At 53.3% G+C, this 15,297-nt stretch overlaps 8 protein-coding genes across 8 annotated transcripts; 4 read left to right on the forward strand and 4 right to left on the reverse strand.

Moving 5' to 3' along the window:
• Window positions 1-173: 173 nt before the first annotated feature.
• On the reverse strand, window positions 174-972 carry PG997_009565 (uncharacterized protein; the record flags this gene model as incomplete). The annotated part of the gene is made up of 2 exons (XM_066813880.1): window positions 174-709; window positions 795-972. The coding sequence occupies 2 exons, from the start codon at window positions 970-972 to the stop codon at window positions 174-176; spliced, it is 714 nt and encodes a 237-aa protein (XP_066665842.1).
• A 422-nt stretch (window positions 973-1,394) lies between these two features.
• Window positions 1,395-2,593, reverse strand: PG997_009566 (glycosyltransferase family 25 protein; the record flags this gene model as incomplete). Its single annotated transcript, XM_066813881.1, has 4 exons — window positions 1,395-1,607; window positions 1,673-2,027; window positions 2,095-2,175; window positions 2,232-2,593. Coding segments are annotated over 4 exons (1,011 nt in total), but the record flags the coding sequence as incomplete, so codon positions are not given.
• A 2,866-nt stretch (window positions 2,594-5,459) lies between these two features.
• On the forward strand, window positions 5,460-5,813 carry PG997_009567 (uncharacterized protein; the record flags this gene model as incomplete). The annotated part of the gene is made up of 1 exon (XM_066813882.1): window positions 5,460-5,813. One exon carries the CDS (start codon window positions 5,460-5,462, stop codon window positions 5,811-5,813), a length of 354 nt encoding a protein of 117 aa, XP_066665844.1.
• Window positions 5,814-7,285: 1,472 nt separating this feature from the next.
• On the forward strand, window positions 7,286-7,902 carry PG997_009568 (uncharacterized protein; the record flags this gene model as incomplete). Its single annotated transcript, XM_066813883.1, has 3 exons — window positions 7,286-7,309; window positions 7,373-7,494; window positions 7,620-7,902. The coding sequence occupies 3 exons, from the start codon at window positions 7,286-7,288 to the stop codon at window positions 7,900-7,902; spliced, it is 429 nt and encodes a 142-aa protein (XP_066665845.1).
• Window positions 7,903-8,191: 289 nt separating this feature from the next.
• PG997_009569 (ubiquinone biosynthesis protein coq-4) lies at window positions 8,192-9,211 on the reverse strand (the record flags this gene model as incomplete). The annotated part of the gene is made up of 4 exons (XM_066813884.1): window positions 8,192-8,195; window positions 8,249-8,559; window positions 8,707-9,065; window positions 9,148-9,211. The coding sequence occupies 4 exons, from the start codon at window positions 9,209-9,211 to the stop codon at window positions 8,192-8,194; spliced, it is 738 nt and encodes a 245-aa protein (XP_066665846.1).
• An 878-nt stretch (window positions 9,212-10,089) lies between these two features.
• On the forward strand, window positions 10,090-12,420 carry PG997_009570 (uncharacterized protein; the record flags this gene model as incomplete). Its single annotated transcript, XM_066813885.1, has 1 exon — window positions 10,090-12,420. The coding sequence occupies one exon, from the start codon at window positions 10,090-10,092 to the stop codon at window positions 12,418-12,420; it is 2,331 nt and encodes a 776-aa protein (XP_066665847.1).
• Window positions 12,421-12,607: 187 nt separating this feature from the next.
• Window positions 12,608-13,372, reverse strand: PG997_009571 (uncharacterized protein; the record flags this gene model as incomplete). Its single annotated transcript, XM_066813886.1, has 1 exon — window positions 12,608-13,372. The coding sequence occupies one exon, from the start codon at window positions 13,370-13,372 to the stop codon at window positions 12,608-12,610; it is 765 nt and encodes a 254-aa protein (XP_066665848.1).
• Window positions 13,373-14,626: 1,254 nt separating this feature from the next.
• On the forward strand, window positions 14,627-15,170 carry PG997_009572 (uncharacterized protein; the record flags this gene model as incomplete). Its single annotated transcript, XM_066813887.1, has 2 exons — window positions 14,627-14,826; window positions 14,921-15,170. 2 exons carry the CDS (start codon window positions 14,627-14,629, stop codon window positions 15,168-15,170), a joined length of 450 nt encoding a protein of 149 aa, XP_066665849.1.
• Between the last annotated feature and the right edge of the window lie 127 nt (window positions 15,171-15,297).

The following is a 15,297-nucleotide window of genomic DNA, read 5'->3' on the forward strand; positions in this document are numbered from 1 at the left end:
GACTCTTTCTCGGCCTGGTATCAGGAAGAACGCCCAAACTCCACCAATGCAATGCCGCCAAAACGCTAAGTAACCACAACGCCGTATCCCTCTTTTGGCCGAAACGGCCTTGTCGGACACCATGAAGAAGAAAAAAGAGAAAATAGGAGTGCGAAGAGGCCAGTCGGGATCCCCTATTGTGCCTTTTCCTTTTTAGATTTCTTCTTTTTGTCCTTCTTTTCCTTCTTATTCTTCTTCTCCTTCCCCTCTGCCTTGCCTTCCCGCTTCTCCTTCTTCTCCTTTCTCGACTTCTTCTTGGGCGGCTCGGGCGCGGCAACCACCGCCGCAGCCTCTCCGGCCTCCTCCGAGTCGTCCTCCTCATTCTCCTCCGCGTCCGAGTCGCTCGCGGAAGTCTCGGACTCCTGATCCTCGACCTTGCGCTTCGTCCCGGCCTGCGGCGCCTGCGTCTTCTGCTGCGCGGCCGCCTTGATGGCGGCCTTGGCGCGCTCGCGGGCAATCATCTCGGAGAGCTTGGCGTTGACGTCCTTGTCCTTGTTCTCGGCGAGGCCGGACCGGATGAAGCTGATGGCCGCGCCCTTGTTGAGGGTCTGCTCGGGCTTCTCGGGCGGCGTCTCAATGTTCTTGATCTTGTCGAAGTACTGCCGCACCCGCGTGAGCTCCTTGAAGACCGGGTGGTTCTTGGCGTCGACGGCGTTGAGTCGCAGGGAAGCTGTGGTTGTCGCGGTTAGCAAGAGGCCGACCAAGGCGCGTAGCCATTTCGCTGCAGAGCGGCGGGGGTCAATGGGAAAGCCTACAGAACAGCATTGACTCCAGCGCATAGGTCGCGAGAACGTAGAGCTTCGCCTTCTCCAGTAGCGGCAGTTTGGAGGAGAGATCCGACACGCCTTTCAGTATGGGCTGCAAGGCCTCCTCGAGGTTGTCGATGTCTCCATCCAGACGCTCCAATTGCGGCACGATGTTAGTGACGTCCATTGTGTGCAGCGCTTTTGGTATCGGATACGGGTGTATGTCTTGTTTCCCTTGAGGTTTTGCGACACTGGGGAGGGTCTGGGTTTGGATAAAACACTTGATTGAACGGAATGGGTAAATCGATAACGGCGTTGCGCATTCCATACGCCTGCTAAGTTGCAGTTCAGTAACGACAAAATTTAGCGGTCTTTAGTGGCAGAATTTCTTGTCGCACTCCCTACAGCAGTCGTACAGTTCAACGTTCAGGCGGGGGGATATCGGGACATCCGCCATCCAAGAAACCTGTCACAATCCTTCATGTCGCGTCGTAGCGCTTCGCACCGACACCACGCAGGTGGAGTTTGGAACCTCTTTCCGGCTTCCGAATCCTTCAATTACTTATAATTCAACACCTGTATTTTTTTCTATCAGTGCTAAAACTGACTTTCCATCTTGGTATTCATCAACATATTTCTGATGTTGTTTCGCGCACTCCACATGATGTTCTCCGACGTGCCCTTCTCGCGTATCTTTTGACTTTCGTCGCCATGGTCCACAATGTCGCTCTCCGAACCGATAAGACCTTTTGGACGGTGGTGGAAAAAGACGGGGGTGTAACCGTCAGGCACTTTGCGTGTAACCCCGTAGGATCCCCTTTTCTATTGCCTCCATTACGACAGAAGGTCCCCAAGGCGTTGTCAAAGTTGGCGTCCAGCCGATCTACCGAGAGATCGAACAGCACCTTCTGGGCGCCTCTTCGAGTCAGAGCATATGCGAAACTGCAGATGGGTGCTCCGGTTACGTGCACCCATCGAGTGAACTCGGGGTAGCTCTTGAAGTCAACTAGACCTGTGATCTTGTCGAGCGGAGGTACCGTCTGGTCGTCCTTGATGGCAAACTTGGGATACAGAGGCTCCTCTTTATTTTCTGGCAGCTGTTCCGGGAATATCTCACCACAGTGACCCAGCCAGAGAAGATCCCAGCTGTCTCCATATGGCGAGTTCGGTTGCGAGCCCGAACTGAGCAGCGCACGCGTACCTTTGGCCACAGTCTCTAGCTGCGATCGAAGCCTCACATCCCTGGACGGCCAAGTCAGAAAAGAGTAGGTACTATACAGGGCGTACACGCGCCGAAAATGGCACTTACCAGTCCATATCGTCTTCCATGATTAAGGCGCTTTCCAAATCCTCCTCGACGATTCTGCCACACATGTCAGTACACGGCCATCTCAAGTAAATGCACAGGTTGATGCTGGGACCTCATCTTTGAGAAGTCCATTGAACCGGCGCAAGAGTACTTGCCTTCTTATTGCGTTCATATGGCTCCTCCAGCTGCCTAGGTAGGTGTTTGGTAGGTTGTCTCTATTCTTTCCAAAGGGAATAGCCTTGTCCGGTACGGCTTCGCCTTTCACCCCATCAATCCATTCCAGGTTGAACCCCGTGAGGGAGCTCGTTAAAGTCATGGCATCGCGTTTATCGGTTCGTTCGGGGAGTCCTATCACGAAGATCTTGGAGAATCCCAGTGTGCTGTTCGTGACCCGATTAATGTCGGCAGGGCTCGATTGCCCGTGGTACTCGGGACCGTACAGGAGCCCAGGTACCACAGGAGCGGAAGTTGGGCTTGGAGGCGAGTGCAGCGGGTATGCTTCCTCTGAGGTGTCCAAAGTATGAAAACAAAGACGACGATGGCTGTCGCGATGCCGAGGCCGATCTGCCTCATCCGCAAAGTCTGGGCCATTCTTTGCGAAAGATGAGCCATCCAGGCGGAAACCGCCTTTGTTTTTTCGCTGAACGACATGACCAGATCATATACCGTTCATCACAACCAAACACAGTCGTCGTTGGGGGCCGATGTGGCAAGCCACCAACAGTATGCAGGCGGATGGAGTGCGGTACCCAAGCAATGTCTGGACTGCCAGGAACCAACAGCATGGATACACAGCATGGTTTGTTGGTTATGAGCAGGGGAAGTTGCGTCCGACATGGAGCGTTGGTCGGCGCTAACTGGCTACCTACTTCAATCCATTATCCAGCCTGCTGGGAAGCTGCAGATATGTACTTTTTGTAGCCTAGCAGGGCAGGTGGCAGGTCAAGCAAATAATACTAATAAGTACCTACTAATTCCACTCTTTGATGTAAGCAATTCGATTGACATTGGGGCCCAACGCCATCCAACTTGGACAGCGGCCGTATCGATGGTGTCAGGACTTAAGGTAGCTTTGCTGCTCCTTGGGGCCCATTCAAACGACATTGGCTTCACCAGGTCCTCTTGTGTCGTGCCTGTCAAGAGCGGGAAGCTATTCTTTGAATATGGTATGGTAGATTGGCAACGCCAAGAAGATTCTGTTCCACACACCAAGGCCTGAATATAAGATTCAGATGTCGCCACATGAGCTATTCACTGTGGCTGCGAGACCCCTAGTACGACAGCCTCGCCGCCATCTATCGACGGACTCATTTCATGTTCCCAGATCCTCAAAGTCAAGAGTTACCCCATGTTTTTGACTGGACATCCATCACAGGCCATTTCTATGCCAACTACCCGCCGATATTTTTCTGATTGAAGTCAGTCAGTGACTCACGACAAGTACGTGGGTTCTCAGATTTCTGTTTTCATCAACGTCATCAAGAAACCTATGGAGGCTGCCCCAATTACCACCCACCAGCAGATGTCTCGACCTCTAGCACATCTGACATCTCCGAAAGCAGCAAGGCTATCACAGCTCCTCCGCTCTATTCCGTCGTGTCCAGAGCTCCAGTCACCGAGCCTATAGTGGATGATATAGATAGGCTTGAAGCTCGCTATTGTTATTTATGAGACCCTAATTGACATACATATTAGCAATGTGCCTGCTATGTATCTCGCTGATATATGCATAAAGGACCGGTGCAAGGAATAAACCCCCTCGCGTCCTTTATCGGTTACCGCATATGATAGAGTGCCCATTATCAACCAATCTCCTATGCGCAACTCCGTTTGTTCTTTACTGTTATGTTTGATGCATGACACCAGCCACAACCAACGCTACTGTTACAAGAGTGCCTGGCAATGGTACGCGAATCCATCTGTGCTTTGAAGTCGGCGGGAATGCATGGCAGGCTCAAGGGACAGATAACCATACGTGGCAATCTGAGCCTATGATAGACTCCCAACACATAGCAAACTGCGGATGCGACACGCTGGACCGCAGCTCGCCATAAGTGCTCATTTGCTGCGAACATCGTGCATGATAGGATCTGGATAGGTTGCTAGATCATGCTTGATGTACTTTGACAGCAGAAGCAGAAAAGGGGGCTAACAGTAGTAATCTCTGGATAGCTTCGGGGATGCTATTCTTCGTCTTTCAACCAACGCTTGGTTCATCTAAGGAGTCCTATCTAGAACTACCCTTGACATGATTAATAGTACGCCGGTTAGATCCTTATGATTCATCAATTCAAGGCCTGGTTTACTAGGGAGGTGGTGGCCCCTATGTAGACTCCTGTTACTCCAAATGGCAAGTTCTTTATTCTTTTATCACGGCAGCCTCTACACCGCAAGGAGGGATGCCCATTTTAGCCATGCCACCGTCGAGAATATGATTTCCAAGCCTTTTATGTCTACATAGGAGTGACCTTGACTCCTCCAGTCCGACTTCCTGCCGATGCAGAGATGCTCGAACCCCCTGAAAAGAAAAGGGTGCTGCAATACTCCCCTCCGTTGCGGTGTCTCCGGTTCGGTTCGCTTTTCGGGCGGACAGCTGCACAGAAAGGTCATAAACTGCTGGAATCGACACCAATTGCAGTCTTTCTTCAATTTGCGATATCCGAGATCTTGGGTCAAGGGACTGGTTCAGGAGGCAAGAGGTTACCTTTCCTAAGGTACTTGAGTATTGAAATTACTTACTTGGGCACTTAGTCGGGGACCAACGTAGTGGGGTGGGCCAATCAGAGCACGCTGATTGTCTTCAATCAGCATGTTAGCATGTGGGTTTAAAATGGGACCCCAAAGGCTATTCCAATTAACCCCAAGTCGGTTTTTGCAGAGGCCTGGGTCGGCCCTTGCGCCCGGGATTGGACGCTCTAGAAAAATTATGTCGCCGTCATGAAAGAGCGACTTTCTGTGATGAGGCAATCTAGTCCATGACAATTGAGATACCCTTAACGATTTCTCGTTCCTCTCTAGTTCATCGGGGGTGTCTCGTGTGCTTGCGCCACGCCACCTGGTCTTTGTATTATATTTCACGATTTTCCTTTCTCCACGATTGCCTGTGTCTATTACTCTTCGATGTTCGGGGCTCCTGCTTTCACGACGACCTAATCCACCACCGCGAGCCGACGCGATTCCGAGCCCTGATGACCAGGACATGACAATTCCCAATCCGTCTCCTCCCGTTCTTCAATCTGTCTTCCCACATCTTCCGACAGCCGCTTTCGCGGGCTTCAGCGCGAATACCTCACATAACCCCACGATGGAACCGCGATAACGTCTCCGTGGGCCGGGGGGCCTCCAAACACCTCACCGCAGCTGCCATGCCCATCCAGGGCCTGTCCCCTCGCCATGAGGCTTTCCATTTAGATCCGCCTCTGTATTATGCCCCGAGCCTGAAACAGACAAACCCCTTCGACGTCCCCTTCTATCGAGCGCCTCCAGCAGCTACATCAGCCGGACCAGCGCCCACCACTCAAGTACCCATCACAACCGACATGGGCTCGGCTACCTACCAGAAAGCTGTAGAGTCTCTGAGGTTATCAGACCAAGTCCATGTACTCGGATTCAACCGAGAAGCCCGCTACTTGATGCACTGCTTGTCGAATGCCCCCGGTGTGCCGCCTCCGCAGCTTTTGCTCCAGCACCCCGACCCGATTACAGCCTGGGGGGCATGAAGGACGAAAGTTGGTCATGCAGAACGCAGATGGTTCAGTCACAAAGACCGAGATTCAAAAGCCGCACTACGTCGGGCACCGGCGCACGGCTGCCACAGTTGGGCTAGCAAAGGTTGGGCCTATCCGGAATCTGGTGGTTACCGATACCACGGCGATCCGGGCATGTCTAGCCCGTAATGCCCTCCTCATCAACCACGAGACAACTATCTGCTTGTTAGGTGAGGGACTGGGCATTATGGAACACCTGAACGATACCGTTTTCAAGGACCCAAACACAAGGCCAACCTACGTTCTCGGCACCATGAGCCAAAAGCTCTCTAGGTATACTGCGGAACCCAATACATCCTTTTCAGTAACTCTGAGGCGCCCTGGGAGGCTATGTCTCACAGGAATTCCTCGAGAACACCTCGCAGAAGATGCCGATACACCCTCAGATATCAGTCATTGGCCAGCAGTGGTTGCTAGGACACGAACGCAACACTTGGCCAAGCTCCTCTCTCCGGCGCCCCTGATCTCAATGTGTCACCCATGGCCTTGGATAACTTTTTGCGCCAAAAGTTACCGGCGATGGTGTTTTCTACTGCAACCAACAGTATATCGGCTGCGTTGGGACTCACCTATGCTGGGATTTTAAGTAGCTCCTCCGCACGAAGACTGTGGCATGAGCTCCTAGATGAGTTGGTATACATAGTTGCTTCGATGCCCGAGCTCCAACAAAGCCCCGAGGTAATTGCCTACTTTACGGGAAGGAACTTCAGGCAAAGCGCCTTCAACCTTCTCGGGAGGCACGATGGCACCAGTCCTTGGGTCAGGTTGCTTCGAGATGGACACAGAGTGCCAATGACTGTACTCAACGGCTATTTTGCTCGGATAGCCGAAAACACAGGGGCGCGGAAGGAGGTATTGGAAACGATAGGGGCCATCGTTGTGGCCAGGCAACAAACTAGAAATGAGGAGATTCAGCTGGATATACCCATGTATCGCTCTCCATATATGATGGACAGCGATAAGGTCACTGCCGAGGGCGAGCCAGGGCAGCCTATACGGCTTGTATATTTAAATAAAAAACCAGGGCCCGAACCTTAGTAGATAGGAGGAAAGAAAAAAAGAAAAAGCCCGAATATGTACAAACTCCTGGTCATTTCCGAACTGTGAAATGCAAAACGTGCCTCTGATAGATGACGGCAATGGCTGCAAGTAACCATATAGACGTAATGAGTCTGATAAATCACTCACAGACACGTTATGATTGCAACTGTGAAGATTTAATCACTTCAGTGTCGCTATTTGGCTCCGGATAGCCAGTCGTACATGGCAGCATCGCCATGCTATCAATCCCGGTCACTTAACCCCACCATAACTTTTTCTCCAAGCACCCAAGCATTAGGTAAAATAGGTAGCTAGCTGCCCGTACGATTCCCGACCCAAAACCGCAATCAACCTGCAAGACTACTTCCACACCTCAAACCAAAATGGCCGACGCAGAGCTAGAAGCTGTAAGTCCTTTCGGTTTGAGCGCATCACTGGACATCATGTGCTGACGCAATTCTGGACGGCAGATTCGAAAGGCTCGCCTCGAGCAGCTCAAGGCGCAAAGCGGGGCAGGCGGTAGTAAGAGCGGCGGCGGCGGCGGCGGCGGCTCTGGTGGCCAACAGGGAGGAGGACAAGCCGAGCAAAAACAGTAAGTTTTCTCTATCCCAAAGAGGGACCTTCATCTGCAACACGCAGTTGCGCCGGTCGTTTCTTCCTTGCGTCTTGACTTCATTGAAGAGCTACCTGCTGATGCCAACACGTGTGACGCAATAGAGCCGAGGCCGAAGCTGCCCGACAGTCCATCCTCAACCAGATCCTGCACCCCGAGGCCGCGGACCGCCTTGGCCGCATCCGCTTGGTCAAGGAGTCGCGCGCCACCGATGTCGAGAACCGCCTGATCATGCTGGCGCAGACGGGCCAGCTGCGAGCCAAGGTGACGGAGGAACAGCTCAAGGACCTGCTCAATGCCGTGGCCGATACCCGGGAAGAGGAGAAGATTGTGGTGTCGCGGCGCAAGGGCTGGGATGACGACGATGACGACCTTTTCGACTTATAAGGGGCGGGGTGGGAGCAAACAACATATCTGAACACGAACCCGTTCATTTGTACACAGACATGATAGCGAAAGGGGAAACAAAACGAGCTACTGCCGACGCCTCTGGGGTTTGTCGAAAGTGCAAACAGAGACGCTCTACTGATTGATACCATATGGCATTCATTGCTTTAATACAAGGACTATGATGGATCACGCATGCCTGGCTGCTGTGACTGATACTAATACATGTGCGTGTGTATACACACGTAAACTCATCGTACAAGTCCCTCTAAACTCGCCCCGAGTAAGATTACCTAGAATCGTATTTGTTTTGTTGCTTCCCACGACCGCCCTAGCTTCCGGCCACTGCCGCGCCCGCCATCCCTGCTTCCGCTTCCGCCTCTCTTCGCGCTCCCGCTTGCGAATGTCACGCAGGTCCGGGGGCTGCTCGATGCCCAGCCGCTGCCGGAGCTCCTGCACGTCCGTCTCCATCTCCTCCTCCCAGTAGATGTTGATGACCTCGTCGCTGCGCAGGCCGTTGCGGAGGGCCCAGGGCCCGTAGACGCTCCAGAAGCGCTGGCGCTCGCTCTTCTTGAGGGTCGCGACGGCGAGCAGGGCGAAGCCCGTCATGGGCAGCAGCGTGTTGGCGAACTCGAAGGCCTTGATGGCGACCTCGCCCTCGCACGACGGGCAGGCCCGTCAGCGCGTGGTAGAAGTCGTGGCTCTCGCGGTAGCGCTGCATCACGTACGCGCACTCCTCGTCGTCGATGTACCGCACCGCGGACCGCGTGTCGGGCGACACCCCTCCCGGTCGAGCCAGGCCACGTACGTCCCGCCCACCGTGTTGGGCGGCAGGGCCCGCAGCCGCGGCAGGTCGAGCGAGCTGGACGTGATGCGCGGCCGGTCGCGCAGGATCCGCCGCCCCGTCGCCGACGCCAGCATCGCCCGGTGCAGCCGGTGGATGAAGTAGGGCGTCGCCGTCGCCTCGCCGCACACCGCGATCAGGTCCCCGCGGTACGGGTTCGCCAGCGACAGGACGCCCGAGCCCAGCGCGAGGGCGGCGCGCTCGATGCGGGTGAGGGGCAAATGACCCGGGTAGTTGGGCGGCGGGCGGTTGAGGACGGAGAAGGCCCGCGCGGTCTGCTGCCGAGTTGGAGGGGCAGGAAGAACAGCTGGTGGTGGTGCTTGGGGTCGTGGTCAATGATGATGACGATGACGTTGTGGATGCGGCCGTTATCGAGGTTGCGATTGCGAGCTGGAGGTTACCCGGTCGGGCGGCGACGGGCCGCCGGAGCAGGCAATGCACCGAGCTTGCGGTTGGGGTCTTCATTTTGGTTTGCCTCCAACTTGACGCTCGAAAGTGTGCATGCAACTTCAAGTTATTTTGGACAGGAGTGTGACAGAGGATATCTAGAGCTGTTCTATCGTCGTAAGACCATCGACTGTTCTGTTCGTACAACAATTCCTTATCTTATCGCGGCGCCCGCTCTCCATTGCAATCCGGCCTGTCTGCTGCTGTCTGACTTTCCCGGGTTGGAACTACATACACTATGGTAAACCCATGAATATGATAATTATCATACCACCCCAGGAAGCTGACGTTGTTGATAATGCGTCTCCATTTACTCTTACATGGCCGTTGATAGCAGCCCCCAACCAACACGAGCATTTGCCGGGTCTGCTCTCTCTCTTTATGTAATATCCTACGATCTAGCGGGGGTTGGGATATACTCGGGCGTCTGGTCTTCGTTGCCTCTGTTAAACCATCGATGCGATGGTGACGGACGAATTATTTGATCGGTACCTCTCCCGATGAACTTCTTTCCAGGCCTCAATACGTCCTTCGACATTGAACCGCGGTGGAGAACGCCGGACTGCCTTGGGTCATCCGGAACCCGCAGATCACTTCCGGCTCCGTCTTCCGGCTCTGGCGCCGTGTAGCGGACTCTCAGGAAATTCCATCCCGGCTGCCCAGAACTCCATAGGGGGTGTCTGGCCTATAATCAAACAGGGAGATAGTCAGCCCCATCAACTAGGACCTTTGTGAGATAAGCACTAGTCCCGATCGATCAAGTCTCAGCACATTACTATTGCCTTCCGCAACATGCATAGCCCACCCAGTTGATTCTGTCCTTGCTGGGTGAGGTGAAAAGGGCGCCCAAGCAGAGTTTAGGCTTAGGTAGCAACCGACCTTGGGCAGACCACACGATGGCTTCGAATTCAGATCAGCCTACAAGGCCTGCAATCGATCCTGACGATGATCCCGAGTGGAAAGTGCAGAACGACTATACTTTCTACAGACCGCTGGACTACTCCAGCAAACAAATACGTCTCATCTCTATTGCACCGGGATCGTTCGATGATCCACTGCTCTGTACACTCAAGAGTCACACTACTCCCATAAGCGAGCAGAACTTTGAGGCTCTCTCTTACTGCTGGGGCGACCTCCAAGATACAGTGACTATCACTTTGCGACATGATTATACAAAGTCCGGGCAGGAGGACTCGGAGCATCAAGGAAACGATGAACAGACTTTCAACATTACGAGATCGCTGGATCTCGCACTGAGACATCTCCGGTATCCGGATCAGGAGCGGGTAATATGGATTGACGCTCTCTGTATAAATCAAGGGAGCATACGAGAACGTAACTACGCCATCCCCTTCATGGTTGATGTCTACAGATGTGCAAGTTGTGTCGTGGTATTCTTGGGCGAAGAGAATAAGAAGAAGAACTTCACGCGCATCTGGCAGCTAATGGCCATGCTGAAGTCTGCTATTGAGAAAGCCTTGCCAGGGGCAGGCATGTCCGGGCCTCTGACTCCGCATCACGATGTACACGGGCTCGTCGACTGCCTCACGTTCGGGACCAAAGACGGCAAGCAGGAGGGCGAGAGCCTCTTCCGTATCCACTTGAGCTTGGCTGCCGAAGACTTCTTCGAGTTTCGATGGTTCCAAAGAGTCTGGGTCGTGCAGGAAGTGATGAATGCCAAGAAGGTCATCGTGTACTGCGGCGATCAAAAGCGGGATTGGATCGATATCCTCGTCTTCTTCTGTACAGCCGTCAAGAGCAGCCGTTCTTACGCTGGCGCCTTAAGCGGCAATCTTGATCTGCGCGACAGACTCCCTCCGTTCCTGTGGATCAAGCTTCTCGCAGCTCAGAGAGGGCAGCAGAAGGAGGGAGAGATGCCATCACCCCCGCATCTTCCTCTGCTGGACATCCTCGCCCGAAGCCGGGCTTTCGCTGCAACTGATCCGCGAGATAAGATTTTCGCTCTACTCAGTTTTGGCCAGGAGACTTTCGACATTGAGGCGTTGCCACCACGACTCAAACCCGACTATGCCAAAAGCTCCTCTGACGTATGGAAGGATGTAACAAGGCAATGGATTATCGATCACCAATCCCTTGACATCCTGGGCATTCGACACGAAGAGGTTGACAAGAACAACCAAATTGCCCAGAAAACAGTCTACGTTTCGGCGCAAAACCAGCCGCAATTGAGCAACGCGCAGTCACGTTTCGTCATTGAGAAACCCCCATTGGAGCATCCAAGCTGGGCTTTGTGGCATGCAGAGCACCCTGTATCTGCCAAGACTGCTTTATTCCGGCTCGAGCAGACACTTCCCGTGTGCCAGATTCCTATCGACATCAAGATCCTGGATCAACCTGCAGACTCATCCACGCTCTCTCTCCGTGGCATTCACATCGACCATATCAAGAGCGTGCAGTGGCCTTTCAAGCGATGGAACTTCTCAGAGAGCGATATCCGCCAGTTCAACTACCACACCCAGCCCCCTACCTCTCTACACGATGGCGTCCCCATAGCCTGGGCGGCTTTACTCGGGGCTGTTCAGGGCATCGGAGAGGGGAGCCCTGAGCAGGTCAAGATCAAGTTTCCTATGGAGCTTCAAATTCCCCCTTACCCTAGCGGTAAAAGTCTCATGCAAGCTTTTGCCGAGACGCTCATCTGTCGGCGATTCAAGGAACGCTTCAAGTTCGATGGCTCCGATGAATCTTTGACAGACGTGGTCGGTTCTCTGAGCAGTTTGAAACTCGAGGAGACGGAAAAGTCAAGCGATAGCACCACTGTTACGCCGACAAAAGTTGCTGACGAAGGCTCTGATGTCGAGGCCCTGTCCCATTTTGCGGCGCACTGGGCTCACAGTCAATGTGACCCAAATATGAAATGGCTTCCGGAGCCAGCTGCTGGGATATTGAGAAAACTTGCAAAGCACGGCAATTCGAGGAAGTTTACAGAGATGTGCGAATTTGCAGAAGGTCGGTGCTTCTTCCAGACAGCGGAAGGCGCTTTTGGGCTCTGTCCTCAAGAGTCGCAGTCTGGCGATATTGTAGTCTCCCTTTCAGGGGGCCGCACACCATACGTCCTGCGCCCATCACGTACCGAAGATGGTGTGGTACAGAAACAGCCTTGGGTACTGATTGGCGAGTGCTACCTGCATGACCTCGATATCGCGAAAATGACAAGGGAAACATGGGAGAAACGGCCAGAGATTGTCCAGGTATTTGATATCGTATGACCTATCGAAGAATTGTATAATCGAAATATACACACCCGACATCCCAACTCAAAGGCATCCCGTTGGTACGTGGTATTACATATCAATACCCGTCGTATAAAAATCGAACTTCAAGTACTTTCAGATATCCGGTATCTTGTCAATGTTGATATCTATAGGGGCATGAAACTTATCACCCTCCCACTCTTCACCCAACTTTGGGTTTAGTGCGTGGCAATCGCACACTAGCCACCAATTCATAGTTTCCATATGTGTCGTGACGAGTCGGCATTACGAGCGCCTTTCTTTCCTCGAAACCAAAACACTTCTTGTAGAAAGGGAGGCCTTTGATCGTGGCATCCAAGTATGTTTCTAGACCGGCCTTGTCGGCCTGGCGGCAACCCCAATCGACCAGAGCAAAGCCGAGGCCCTTGCCTTGGTAGCCCTGATCCACGCCTAGAAACTCGAGCACTTCGATGGACGAGGTTGTTAGAGGCCTTGCGTAAGAAAAAATACCAGAGCTGCCAGTGTAGAGAAAAGGGGGCGCCACAAACTCACTCCAATGCGGTCTTTGACCCATGACCTCTCTCCGGTTCTGCGGCATGCCTCCCCATAGGGCCTCGGTGATTTCGGCATCCCATTCGGCTGGGAAGTCCGGGAGAGGTATATCCTGCCGGCCTTCATCCTGCGGGACGTTCCAGCGCGCAAGTGCGACTATGCGACCGCCCTGCGCGAGGTCCTCGACCACGAAGGTCCTCAAGACGTCCGGCCCAGCCTGGAAACCCACAGCCCAGGTGTCGTTCCACCAGCGGCGAGTCACGGTATCGTCAGGGGTTGCAGCATCCCAGAAGGCATGTGATGGATTGAACGAGGAGTACCATAGGCGTGTAAGGTCTTCGGCATCATCCTGCGTGGCTTCTCTTATACGGAACCCAGCAGGTGAGTTGTGAGGTATCTCGTGTGTTACCGTCATGTTGACTAAAAGGCGTGGAGGTAATTACCGTGACATCAGACGATGGAAAGCGATTACCCATGATTTTAGAAGGGTCGTACCATTTATTATATACGTATTTCTCTAGCGACAGTAATATAGGGAGGACAATGCCAGCAGGGGCCCAACAGGGATGATCGAAGACCCATGCCACGCCCAACCAGGCCACCAGGCTGAGCTGGACTGGTAGCCATTCAACCCTCGAGCCTCACATGGGCAAGTACGGTGACAAGGCCTCATAGCTGGAGGGGGAATGTTGCCTGCGAGGGATTCCGTTTCGTTGCCACTTAAGAACCAAGCCGCGGAACCAGACCTATTTCGACACCCAATAAACTTGATTGGTGTTATAAATATGCCCCATATCGTGAAGACTTTGGCGGATAGAGGGCGCCGAGAGGGGCCGAGAGGGGCCGAGACTACTGCCTACATGGCCCATACATCAATACATGGGGAGATTTGGACAGGAAAGCTTTGCAGGCATGTCATGCTCGAAAAGATGGATGAATACCAAACTACATCAAATATTATATTATATATATATACATACGTAGCTATAATTCTCAAGCAATGTGAGTATGTTATGTTGATGCAGATTGAGCAGGGTCTTAGCAACTGCTGTGGTAACATCAGTAGATCATGTATAGCAATAAGCACAATTTGTTTCACCAAGCAAACCGCAGAGCGAATGAGCTGTGTTAGTTCAGTGGTAGAATTCTAGCCTTCCAAGCTAGAGGCGGGGGTTCGATTCCCTCACACAGCATCTTTTTTACGTCCTTTGGTCTAAGCATTTGGTAATTAATACTTTTTTTGCTCCCCTCGAGATCATCTCGATTGAAAGCATGTTGCGGTGCGACTTTGTTTACACATAAAGTAGGTAGGTAGCCTTTGCTCAGAACATTCCGGAAGTCCCCTGGAGAATCTGCTTTAGCTAATGTTGTGCATCTTGCAGCTGGTCAAAAGCACCGCCCCTGATTGGCTAACAGGCTTAGTGCAACACCCCGTACTTTCCCCCGTCCCGATCTCTTGGCACGCTTAAATCCGAGCCTGGATTTCAGTAATTGCATCGCATTTTGCTTTGCGACTTGTCCCGAGCCGACCACCCTACTGGCATTTTTCCTTCTCATCCCGCCCGCCACCAGCGAACCAAGCAACACAGGCAATCAACCGCTCTTTCTTTCTTCTTCTCCAATCACACACTTTCTCGTCCTCAACGTCTACCGAAAACCTCAAACCACAATGCCTCGCCAGCGATCCGCCGCTCGCCCTGCGCCGGCCCGACCTACCGTCAGCCGCGCACCCGCCGCGCCCTCGCAGCAGCAAACCCGCCCTGCTGCCACCTATGCTCCCGCCCAGGGCCAGCACCAGGCGCCTCCTGCCGGTGCTCCCCAGGCCTCGCAGGGTCCCGGTCTCTTCGGCCAGATGGCCAGCACCGCTGCGTGAGTCTTTCTTTTGGGCTTATTGTTATTACTGGCCGAGCAATATTTCTTCTTTCGAGGAACAATGCTAACGGATTCCCCTCTCTATTTACAGCGGTGTCGCCGTAGGTTCATCAATCGGCCACGCCATCGGCGGCATGTTCGGTGGAGGCTCTTCCGCACCTGCCGAGGCTTCTCCCCAGGCCGCGGCCAACAACCAGCAACAGCAGCAGTGGGGCAACAACTGCGGCGTTGCCACCCAGAACTTCACCAAGTGCATGGACGACAACAACGGCAACATGCAGATCTGCAACTGGTACCTTGAGCAGCTCAAGGCTTGCCAGGCCGCCGCCGCCCCGTACTAAGCATGTTGAAGCAACTTGGGGACGGATCGAGAAATAGAAAGGAACGTAAGGCAAGAAGCGATTATTAGCGAAGCCTTGGTGGTAATGGAAAGACGGCATTTACAAAGCTTTACAGCACATGTATCTG

Source organism: Apiospora hydei (genome assembly GCF_038363865.1).
Source record: "Apiospora hydei strain CBS 114990 chromosome Unknown utg000007l_segment0_segment0, whole genome shotgun sequence".
NCBI lineage: Eukaryota > Fungi > Ascomycota > Sordariomycetes > Amphisphaeriales > Apiosporaceae > Apiospora > Apiospora hydei.